This window comes from Trachymyrmex septentrionalis, unplaced genomic scaffold (genome assembly GCF_001594115.1).
Source record: "Trachymyrmex septentrionalis isolate Tsep2-gDNA-1 unplaced genomic scaffold, Tsep1.0 scaffold71, whole genome shotgun sequence".
NCBI classification, from domain to species: Eukaryota; Metazoa; Arthropoda; class Insecta; order Hymenoptera; family Formicidae; genus Trachymyrmex; species Trachymyrmex septentrionalis.
Window position 1 is genome coordinate 1,300,412 of NW_017305895.1, and position 13,322 is coordinate 1,313,733.

The following is a 13,322-nucleotide window of genomic DNA, read 5'->3' on the forward strand; positions in this document are numbered from 1 at the left end:
TCAGACACTGGTTATTAATGTGTATTTTAATACCATTTATTCAAAGAATATTTAAATGAATATTAAACGTATACGTTTCGATTACGGTCAAGGTCCTCTTCAGTACAAAAGATATATTAACAAAATTACATAATGGTAGCGCATACGAGTATAAACTAATAATATAAAAAGCGAGAAAAAACATAGTAGTGATGTCCGAGTTAATCTTGGTCATTAAATTACTAAATTAAATGGCTGTCAAGATTGAACTATTTTTATAAGGTTTGTTGCACATATTCCATTAAACTGTTCCATTTAATAAAAAATAAAAAATAAAAAATTATAAATTTATATAAATTTTTTGAAAAAATAACGCAATAACAATTGCCTTGATATCAATTTTAATTCAATAATTATACCATCAATATTATAAAAGTGCTACATGAAAAAAATTAGACAAACAGAAACTTTATATTGTTTTTTTTTATCTTGTTAGTTAGTCAGTGAATTTTGTGTATAACATATTGCTGCATCAATTGCCGCAAACAAAGTTTAGCACTTTTGGCGTATTTTTTATATGATATTATTATATCAAAATATAATTATATTACGTTATACTAAGAATATCTGTTATATACAATACTAAATAAAACTTAAGGAATAAGCAAGTCTGTTATCACTTTCGCTTCTTGTATTTCGAGGATGCTTTTTTGATCGCGAATCATCTCCAACTCGTGTATCAAAGCCTTCGCAGCCTCAACGCAATCATCTGTCTCCTCCGCAACAGATACATCCGGAAATTCATCTTGTAGAAGATGCAATATTATATTCAGCTGATTGACAGATCTGCAATCATATCATTGATAATGTAAATCTATCTTCCATCATCGCAACACGTTTCATCGCAAATCGGCTGAAGAGAGCGCAGATCCGCTCGTCAGCGATCCATTACCTGGCAAAGATCTTGATATTCGCTTTGTTGACATCAATCGATTGTATCTCGACCAAACAATACATCAGACACCCATGCTCTTTCACCAAGAAAACATTATTCCAAATTTTGGTAAAGGTTCTCACGGTCAAGAAACGAAAGAATTTATTGCCGAACCCACTTCGATCATCTTGATTGTCTCGATCGTCTGTCTGAATATTAAAGATCTTCTCTATGGTAGACGTGCTTTTCAAGGCTAATATCGCACTACGTTCGTCTTCATTTAAAAGTCTTATACATGAATTATTGATCGTTTCGTCGATGGAGAGCTCAGTGGTCGGCAGAGGAATTTGGAATTGTGTCTCATCGATCTCATATGAGATTATACCCCAGCACTTGATGACAGATTCCTGATCGAACGTTAGATCGAGCACCATTGTCGCCACAACGGCTCCGGGATGGATCCAATTGATTTTTTCCGAATGGAAAAAATATCCTTCTTCCAATTTCCAGAACATCGACTCGCCGAAAATCTCCTCGTCCGGTGTGGATAACACGTATGGATAATATCTGGGGTTGAGCAATGTGCTGCAAAGAAAATTTACATAACCGTATTCTACGCTATTGACAATCACATCTAAGAGTTCCTCTTTCTCACAGTTTTCAGTTAATCATATGCATATTAATAAAATATCTTATTGCTGCTTCTAAACAATATAAAGTTTGTAGCAAATAAATTATAATTTAACAAATATTTATTAAACAATAAGATCTTATTGTAAAAATATTTATTTTTATAGATTTTACTTTTTAACGATCTAAAATATAATAATATAAATAAAAATTATAAAATACAATTTGTAGAAAATTTAATATTGATAAGTGTCTACATAAACTTTTAAATTATTATCCCGTTATAGAATATAAAATGCATAAAATTAATAAATAATAATAAGGCTCTGTAAATATAAAACAATATATGCAAAAGAAGGGCAAAGAGCCAGTTAAATAATACGCGTAAAATATAAATAACAATTTATTTTAGAACATTCGATTTTATAATTTTCGAAAATGTTTATATGTAATTAAATTATTCATTTATGATAATAAATTGTGGTTGCATCGCGTGATGTGATGTCATAATCTGTTGGGCGAAATCATTCTTGGGAAGGAGATGTTGCGCTTTCTACGAGAAATGCAAATATTGACGTTAAAGATAGGCAGATATGTCATAAAATTAGATGTTCGCGGAACTAAATAAAAAAGATAATTTTACTGAGATATTTAAAAATTTAGCTAGATATAACAGATCTGAAAATAATTTTGTTGGTTAAAATAATTATGTAGAACGCTAAAACTGGTTGCTAAAATGTTAAAATTTATTGCAGCGTTGTTCATTCATGCTTGCAATTCCCACATAATTATTTTGATGGTTCAATAAAATGATTTTTAGATTTGTATGTATAACTGAATTTTTTAATATTTCAAAATGGTTTATTCCATGTAAGCATTTAAGAATAAAATAAAACTAAATCAGCAAAATCTCTTAATTAAAATTCATTGTTGTGCTACACGACAGATATTTGCTTCATTTAATAATGATACATGATATTGATACATGACTTGTGTATGTGTAATGGATACTTACATACATTCATTAATGCGTGAAAATCCCTGATGTTACGTAACGTATGTGATGTATGCATATTGAATATAACATGAATACAGATCAATGTGAGCTAATCGAAGCGACAAACAGCTTGCATTTTAATTAATCATGTTTGAATATCAATTCTCGGTTTGAATATCAATCATGTTGAAAAAGAATGGTAAAAGTAATGCGTCGTATTCAAACTGACAGATTCATTGTTCGAACAGATTGAAATATCAATGCGAGAATAATCGAAGGCAAACTACCATTGGACTTACAGAAAGAAAATAAATCGTCTCAACTTCCGCCATTCAGACAATTCAACTTAATCTTACTTCTTTGTCTGCTCAATTTGCGCTTCCTGTAGAATATATATGGATTTAAAATCTTAACACATATACGGTTCTATAAGATATAATATTAAAATCTTAATATTTTTCAATTGCCTTGATAATTTCCATATTACTTTGATATATTTTAGATACTATTATCATATAAAAAATTACGAATAAAAAAAATTACAAGTGTTTTTTTTTTCAAAAGAAATTAGGTCACGCACAGACAACACAGTTACCAAGTTGGCGGATATGCACACGCGAATCGACCTTGAATGCAACGCTTACATCGACATTATCCATGCAAATCGACCGCGAACAAAGATACTAATCGTGATGTTCCTGCAAAAGTATAATAACACGATATCAACAATGACGGAATAATTTTATTATGCAAATTGCAACTAAAAAGAATGCTAATATAATTTGCAAAATTTACTTTCTTTTTTCTTTTCATAAAATTCAAATTGCGATGTTTTATACATTCCTCTTTCTCTTATGCACCACATGTTTTCCTTTCGTTTTAACAACATATTTAAAGCAACTCAAAGCGCGAAATTACGAATTAATTAATTAGATATTTCTTCAAATTAATATTTCTAAAAAATAAACATTAATAAGTTGATAAACATAAAAATACAGGCGAGAAAGAAGTTTCTCCGATTTCATTATTTTTCGTTGCAATCTTATACTCTAATCTACTTTTCAGTCCGTTGCTTTCTAAATTGAGATATTGTATCGCAACAGAAGTTTGGTCGAAGAAGTCTGCTGCCGACGTTTCGACGCAATCTGATATAGCTATTTTCACCTCATCACCACTGAAGGAATCGCTAAAAATTTCTTCAAATGAAAAGCCAACCGAAAGTGGGTGAAGGAATTTCAAGCGCCACAACTATTCAATAGCGATGATGAGGCGAAGACAGCCGTACGAAATCAGATTAAAAAAATAAAAGATTGTCCTAATCAATAAAAAGATTATATCAACAATTCTTTCATTTATAGCTTTAATACTAGTTTTTTTATATTTTTACATTTTATTCTTCTTTTCTATATTTCAATACGAATTAAAATGCAAATAATAAAAACAAATGTCGGAAATAAAATTAAATATAATGTACAATTATTAATAATGCAAAAATGTAATTCATGTTATTTCTAATAAAATTATAGAATTATGTATTTTAAACATTCATTAAACTCATATCCGAGAAAGAAAATGTTAATTACATTCGTGTAATTGAGATGCAATATTTCATGGTCAGTTTTTCGCAATGCAAATAATTGCAATATCTTGGAAATAGCGTTTACAATTAGCGATTGTCATCATGGCGTGGTCGACGCGAATTATCAGTTATCATTGGTAATTAAGTCCCAATAATTATATTCTCGATCTCCGAGAAGGCACTCACTTGCTCGTGACACCTCGCAAGCCGCGGCGCGTTTGCGCGAGAGACGTCCAGCGGCAAATCGACCCGCGAAAAAACCAACCAATGAACAGAAGCAGGCAAATCGCAGGTCTGGCTTCGAGTATTTACATCCCGACACAAGATTAATATATTTATTATTCTCATATTCATATAGCATTCACTTGCAAATGCATCCTTATCTTATTTAATCTTACTATATTTCATTATTAATATAGAATTCAAATTCTATTTTCATTTTCGTACATAAAATGACGGAAAACGTGTATACGCGTGTATATTATAATTTATAACAAATAAATATTCTGTTGTTTTTGTATATATGTAAGTACATATTCGCTTCTACCATATACGCCAAGATTTGATAACATTACCTTTAAACTTAAAAAAAAAAATAAAAAAAAAAAATCAACTTCTCTTTAAATTTGATTCCTCGATTTTGAGTTAGGAAAATATTTAGATTAATTTCTTTAAATTTTGTAAAAAGACAGACGAGTGTCAAAACCATTGTTGTATCGAGTGTTTCACGTACTCCGAGTCTCGCGATAGTACAAGAGTCGTGAGCATCGCGCCTACTAGAACACCTTGCGAAACCGGCCCTGGTGGAACGGGTCGGGCGGTAGCGTCGAGGCGCTCATGAAACGGGTCGGTCGGTCGGTCTCAGTGATCTGCACGATGCCGCCGTGATCGTACGGCATCGTACTTTTCCTGGTGACACGCGGTACGCATCACGTGGCACCACACACTGCGTCCGCGCGCTCCTGGCCTCCTGCGGTGCGACCACGTCTGACGTACCTCGCACCGGCGCGTTGCACCGACCCGGGGGAGAAACGACGCCCGCCGACGACACCCGCACGCGACAACAAATGCGTCAGTGATTTCGCCGTTGGATATATGCCCGGAGAAGGTATACCCACGATACACGCGACGATCGACCTGGACAGGTCTCCTCGGCGGTAACGCGACCCCTGCGCGCAAATCCCGGGATTAGAAAGGCCACCCGCTGACCTCGTGAACCCATGACACAGCTGTACACAACCGTTTTTCCATGATTGCGAGACTGATCGTCATCCAGGAAGCGCTGCTTTTCGCGATAACGTCACGGGGATACAATGAAGATAAAACTAACGTAATGTCGAATCGCGTGTACGAACGATAACATTAGACCAAGTGAAAATTATCACGACAGTTCGTGACCGTTTCGCAGCAACCCCAGGATTTTAAAGATTCGTGATAACTGAAACCTCGTGGTATTAATATCAATCGTAATTAAACGAATATTTTCTTCTAACATATATTATTATCAATGCCATAAACTAGAATCACAAAAGGATTCAAAAGTTAAACTACAGTTAGAATGGATCGTTAATAAAACTACACTTTTAAATATGTATCGCCATAAATTGAAGGTACACGTTGAAATAAAATTATGTAATTACAAGGAACATAAGTGCTATAAAAAATAAAAGAAAAAAAGACACCTTGAGAGATCTTCGATTGTCATTTGTTCAAGAAATATAATCAATGTCAGCGGTATATTACACTACGATAATGCTGAATATTATACATTTACATGAAATACAAAAGCCTTATATATTCCCTAAAGAAAAATAAGTATTTAAGTTCATAAGGGTGATACCGCCAATCAAATCATCTATATCATCGTTGCTTTTCGTATAATATATTTCACTATTAGGAAAAATTCTTATGTATCTAATTCGAGTATGTAACTCGAAAAATTCTTGTGCATCTAATTTGAATATGTAACTCGAAATTAATATCTTGAATTTAAAGGTACTACACGATACATGCTTAAAAATCTAAGCTTAACAGCTTCAAATGGTTAATCATAATTCAGCTGATTTATTTTCTCTCGGTCTTAGAAAGAAGTGAAGTTACACCGATAATGCAGGTTAACTACAATAATTGCACATTAGATATTCTCATTATCTCTTTGTTCAGTATATATAGTTCTACATAGAGACGCAGAAGAAGAAATGAACTAATCGAGTCCACTTAAATTAAGGTCAAAATTAATTGACATTAGAAAGAGTGAAATCTTATTTGCAATTTGATTCCTTTAATATCTCTCGTAGTTACTTGTCATCGACAAATATAACTTCAAGGCTAATTCTAATAAATCAATCCTTGAAAAAGAACAATTACAAAAATAGATCCCGACTTTTCTGTAAAACATTTGTCTTAGCACCGAGACACTACGGTGTCTCCAAATGCGCACGTAGAGTCACGCATATTTTATATTACAAACGTCAGGACCTATTTTAAGATTTTAATAATAAAATCACTCAATACAATTTGTTTAGAAATTTGTTTTTGATTTTGTTAATTCATCGCTTATACGCATAAATATGCTTTGTAAGCAAATATTATTTCAACCTAATTTTACAAATATCATCATAATTATTTACATTAAGTAACGACTTTGCTCTTTAATAATTTTAATATTATTCATCTGCTATCTTATAGTTTAATAATAAGATTTATTAAGGCTTATTAAGATCCTTCAATTATCAGTTAATTCTTTCTAAAAACATCAATAGCTTTTTTCATATTGAATTACTTCAAATCTTCCAAATTACTATCTTTTATAGACAAAATTTTAATCGAATGATAATAGGTTAATGTTTGAGTCAACATTTGCGAGTGTCACATGCCTCAGTAATAAATTCTTATTCCGCGTACACAATGCAAATGTAATCGTGAATTACAAATCAACGGATCCATTCACGTCGAGATCAAAGATCATTCCCTTCGCTGTGAGAGCAAACCGTTTCTCTCATCATGGATCTCACGGAAAATATAAGTCACATGCACATAGAATCGCCTAGGCTTATATAATCTGATGCTGAAATCCTGACATTAGTATGAATCCGTTTTGCATTGTCGCATGCAAAGAGAGATGACTTACAGAGAAAAGTTTTTGATATTTATGATTATGATTACATATTACCATAATTATACTATAATAACATGTAATCATAGTGAAGATAACAATAATGTTATTTATGTTACCATAATTATGATTATTACTGCTATAATGTTATCCTACTAAAAACATGCAATTTTTCTATACACTTATCCAGTTACTGTATTTACTGTATATTTTCATTAATTGTAACAAGATTTGCGTAGACAAGGAAGTAGACAAGGACTTGATGAAGTTTATTTAGCTGAAACAATTTTCTTGATTGAAAAATATGTGCAATTTGTGTAGACACCTGCCCAGTTGTTGTTTAAAACTCTAAAATTAATAGATTATTATTAATTAAAATACTGTGTAGCTTATTGTTTTTGTTTAGTAAATGGGTTCGGATTTTATGCGTCTTTTGTGCGCAGTAAATACAAGTAAGACATTTACATCTTAATTGGGATCTTAAATAGTTTAATTTTACTCATCAGTTACTTAGGCAGTTAATTGCTCAAAAAATATAATTTCTTCTAGGGTTAGTAATGATAACTATATATACTATATATATAGGTTCTATACTCTAAAAAATAACTATAAATTGCAATGATGTATTTTTATAACAAACTACAATTTATAATCATTTTCAATTATATATATATTTGTTGTTAAAACTAAACATATAATTATTATTACTAACAGTAATGATTATAATTTATTAGCTATAATTATGAAAGAAAAAATTCTAGTTAAAAATAAATGAACCAGATTTTGATTACATCAATCAGAATTCTCAACTAGAATTACAATAGATTTAATCAGAAAATTATGATTTGTCTATTTTCAACCAGAATTCTAATTAATGCAACCACTCTTTTTGTAGTAATTATATATATAAATATATATAATATTTTGTTTATGTTTAATTCATCACACTAATATTACGCAAAGAAATTATCGTTCTAGCCGATAATACTCAACTTCATAATATTACATATTTTTACTGTTATTATATAGTATATTTTATCTCAAATAAAAAAAATGAGATCTTCAATTAAAAAAAAAAAGAAATATTTTTCGATTGCTTAGTTGACTATTTGAATAAATTTTCTCACGGTGTCATGGAAGCAGGAAAAACACATTTTACTGATTGCATCAACTAGTAGAATAGAGTTACGTAAAGATTATGTGACTGCAGATAAATGGCACAATAGATTATCTGAACAATATGAAAACGGAAAGAAGTCATTTTTTATTTGTTTTAAAGACTAACCGACTGATATCCGTGCCTATGATATTGTAACATCGATACTATAACAGCGAACACGTTTGCTATGTAATATAATCCGTAGATAAAGGAACAGTACAGAAAACAATTACACTACTTGAGATATATCAATAGTTACACAGAAATGCAACTGTTATTTCTGTATGTTGTCTTTATATCTATCTCTATATCTTACCATTATAAAAATAACGATTTTTTTTCAATAAAAAAGTAACATCTATAATTCATCATACTTATTATGGCTACAGCACTGGTAAGTGCTATTCCTGTGAACTATCTCTGAAATACGCTTATTTTATAAAACTTAATGGAATTCGAACGTCCTTTTAGCGCAACACTTCCATGAAAAAATTCGCATACGCCCTACTCAATCCTTTTCGCAACTGTGCAATTTTTCTTTCCGCTCTTTTTACCTGTCAAGCGCAACGCGAACAATACATCAACGCGAAACTTGTTTCGAGAAAAGCGAGATTCATAATAGCCTCTTAATTCGCTTTATTCGATAATTACACATTTCTCCGCGATTATTCTTTTAACATGAAACTTTGTTTCGACGCAAGCAATAATTACTAGGGATGCACCGGACATCCGAAAAGTACCCGATATCCAGTATTATCAGGCACTTTTTTTACTATCCGACCGGATAGCCGGATATCATTAGTATCCGGGAATATATCCGGTTGAAATTTGATATCATTAAATTGTTAATTTTTTCTTATGCAAATATTCTAAAAATAAGTATGCATATTTATGATACTGTAATATGTTATACATTGTTGTAAAATTACAATTTTTTTCTGTATAGGTTTTTTTTCCAAGACACTTTCTCCGAATCCGGTCGGATATTCGGAAAATGTCGGATATCCGACTCAAAGAAATCGCCTTCTCGGATATCCAAGCGGATATCCGATGTTATTCTGTCCGGATATTCGATATCCGGTATCCGGTAATTTTACGATCCGGTGCATCCCTAATAATTACATTTAATTACACAGTATTGACGGGTTAAGGATCAGTTTTTTTATCATTAAGATCTTGTTTTTCAAATATTCTTTTTCTCACTGCAGATTGTTATCCTGCATACATGTTTTCATTGCGTAATATCAATCTCGAGCTTCCTTCTCACGATGGCTGATTAATCCAACGTTCCTACGTATCAGAATATTATGGTGCTCCAGTGTAGCGGTTCGCATAACTCGACGAATAGAATACAATAACGAATCTCGATAAATCTGCCAGTCGACGAGTAACCAGACACACGATTATGCGAACGTCGAGAAAGTCAACTATGAGTGGGATCATCCACGCCGACGTTACCGCTGACATACTGACCGTGAGAATTTCTGCAGCGCGCGAATGCTTATCGCGTGGATGCGGTCACATTTCCGCGGCTCCATAGCTGCTTGGCGCGCAAATACTCGCGATCACGATACACAGACAAACGCATACCGACACCGAGAAATGCGAAACTGATTACCCATTCCATCGAACTGGCGCGCCTCCTTCTTCTCACACTATTTGTAGCATTTCCGTGAATAAATACAACGCTCTTATGTCTCCTATAATTTTCTTCGTTGATCTAATTATTGTACCATTTGAGCCATCGACTTAAGTATTCTTGAGTCGTTATGCGTGTCTCGATACATCTTTATATGTAAGCTAATCGATATACTAAAATTAAGGACCTTTCTCATCAATTTTTCGTTAAGTTAATTAAGGATTATTTCGCAAAAGAGCCAATAGTTCAATAAATTAGAACTTTATCTCTCTCTCTCTCTTCCTTTCTGAGGTAAACTGTGATCACATTGGCAATCGTAACGATTGAGTTAACCATCGATTAGTTTGAAATTAGTAAAAAAGACTCCAAGGCCCATTTTTCATTTTCTGATTAACTTGTAATGTTAGACTTAATCCTTAAATACTTTTTCGGTAGGCTATATCCGAATTTTTTTTCAAATGCTTTTTCAGTGCTTTTTCTATTGTTTATTAATTGTTTGTTAACTTTTTATTAATTTTATTAACCCTTAGTTACTGTATAGGAGTACGGTATATCCAGAACGTTTGAAAATTGCGCAGCATTTGTAGAAATCGGAAAGTGAGGTGCTAAACGTAGGAGGAGAAAAAAAACTTAATGTTCAACGTATTTTCCCATATCTAACGTCATCAGTTCGTGTGAAAAAGCGGTAGCAATCGTTCTTTTTCTATAAAAAAAAATCGTGCAATTTCACTTGTCAAAATATACTTGCCCGGAAATATTTTGACACATGTTCTTAATTAAAATATACACCTTCAACTGTGTAAATAAAGAAATTAAAATTTATTCTATTAGTTTCTGTATTTCTATCTCTACATATTAATAATTAATTTTTTGAAGAATTATTATTTATTATTAATAATTAATGATTAATAATTTTTCATTTAATAATTTTACAATTAATAATTTTTTGAAAAAAGTATTCTTCGTGACTTTTTCATAATGACAGTTCGAAAAATTGACTTTTATTCATTATTAAACATTTTTTTATATTGACAATTTTCGACAATTTTATTTATACATAGTTCTTCTTTAGATCTTCTAAAATAAAGATTTTACATATTTATTTTAATCAATGCATTTTACCAAAAATTAGAGACAGTTGAACATTGACGGAGTATGCTATACTCCCGTATAGTAACGATGAAAGTAAAAATATATATGATAATTGAAGGTTAACAATGATACACACATTTGGTACACAAATTGGTATTATATTTCTTAATTGCCTGGCACTTAATTGCCTTTTGATTAGTGAAAAAAAATTACAGTATTTATTTTTACTGGATATAGATCTCATATCAGCAGAAATACAATTATTCATTCCGTTATTACAGATCCTTGGTATGGATACCGAACTGTTAAACCAAGCCTATCATAGCAAGCCTTAATTTATTTTTGACAACAAATATGACTTTGAACAACATGATCCGTTATAACGAATCTGACTCTCATTTTATTGTTTGAGTGAGCAGAATATACATCCCGCTTATCTGATTTTAAGTGATTGTATAATATCATTTAATTTTTTAAACCATTGACCTTCTATTAATTATTTTATAACACAGATTAGCAGTTAACACGTTTGTTGCGATTTCTGTTCTAGTAAGTCAATTTATGTTATCTTTCTCATTATTTTTAATTTTATTGATTTCGATACATTCTATTTTTAAGACACTCAATACTTTGAGTCCACTCAATCTAGCAACTAGTATGAGAAATATCTCCTTTACAAGAGAATTCTTGATTTGCTTCAGAGACTATAATAGACAATGCATATCTTTATTTTTATAAAAGTACGTAATACAAGCATTCTAGCAAGTATTTGATGTTTCATCTCTGAAAAAGATTAGAAGACTAATCGAAACGCGAGCGAGCATATGATTTTTAGTCTTAGTGAAGAATGTATAATTAACATTCGTTTTTTTCTTTTTTAAATAAATTTCTTTAATATTTTAATATTTTAATTTAATATTTCTTTAAGATTATAAGATTTCTTTAAATTTAAATATTAACGCAGGATTTTTAGTGCCTATTCTTTCTTGGCCGAATTTTTATTATTTTAATTTGTACGAAAGTTATAAGCAATCAAATTGAGTAGGATGTATTGTACTATAAATCACAACGTTTTGTTCTCATTGTTGTATGGCCTTTAAAGATTAGCCTGATGTTAATGTCAAAATAGTATTTTTTACTATGGTTAATCACTAAACTGACGATTTTGTAGTGCGTAATTCTTAAAGTTACAATCACAAAACCATCACTTTAGTCACAGAAAAACATAATTTTTACATTATTGTCAGATTAAATGAAGTTAAACCTAATTATAAGTTAACCAGAAAATTAAAAACCGGGTCTAAGAAGTGCTACAGAAAAAAATTTGTGTATTTTAGAAAAATAATTCTTTTTTTAACCGAACACAAATACTAAAGTTTCTGTTTTTTGTTGATCAAATTGTCGATGTGCGGAACAAACATCTATTCGTCACAGGTGCATCTTTGTAATCTTTCCATGTGGCCGTTAGAATAAAAGAAAATGTATGTCAATATAATGAGAATTGCTTATAAAAATTCTAAAAGAAGTTTATAATTGATTGAACTATCAAAACGATCACGTCTATGTCAGAATGCGTCGCACGAAGACGTAATAGTACATTTGTCATCATCTTGCTAAGCTTCCTTGTCAAAGCAAAAAGCATATACACACATTACACAATGTTTGCGAAACAAACCGAGCCATTAATTCTGTCGTTTCTATCTCGCTGTGAAATAAAGATTATTTACACTACCGAATTTAAACGGTATTTTTTGCCGCGCTAATACAAACAATGGTACGAGTGTCGTCATCAGACGTGAGAGCTACAAATCGCGGACTACTAAATAATTTCTGATCGAAGCATAATAAGCATAATAACCTGCAATATCTTGATGCATTTACGTTCATGCTCATGGTTTATCACCTAATCTCGAGCGTCCTAGTTAACTAATAGATTCGAAGTATCAATGTCGCGAGCGAGTAACGGACAATGCAATTAACGTAATGGGGGATCAGCAATTAATTACAACTATTCATTGCGTAGGAAACATCGTATATACTGATTCTTTAAATACAAAGCGCCTTTTCGGTCGAGTGTTAAGATGTTGAACTACTATCTAATATACATTCAATTAAATTGAATTAATATTTCAGAAATAAATTGAGAGCCGATGGATTTATCGGATTCACACAATCAATCTGAAACAAATAATCCCCCC

General features: G+C 31.4%; 2 protein-coding genes across 2 annotated transcripts in view; one reads left to right on the plus strand and one right to left on the minus strand.

The window, feature by feature from the left end:
• Positions 1–581: 581 nt before the first annotated feature.
• LOC108753760 overlaps positions 582–13,322 on the minus strand; it is a 24,995-nt gene continuing 12,254 nt past the window's right edge. Inside the window, exons 4-5 of the mRNA XM_018495638.1 lie at positions 932–1,498; positions 582–825 (exon numbers count right to left, since the gene is read on the minus strand). Coding sequence (XP_018351140.1) covers positions 633–825; positions 932–1,498 — 760 coding nt within the window. The 3' untranslated portion in view covers positions 582–632. The remainder of the gene's footprint in view (positions 826–931; positions 1,499–13,322) is intronic.
• LOC108753761 (carbohydrate sulfotransferase 11-like) overlaps positions 5,215–13,322 on the plus strand; it is a 16,568-nt gene continuing 8,460 nt past the window's right edge. The window contains exon 1 of the mRNA XM_018495639.1: positions 5,215–5,227. Within this exon, the coding sequence (XP_018351141.1) occupies positions 5,215–5,227 (13 nt within the window). The remainder of the gene's footprint in view (positions 5,228–13,322) is intronic.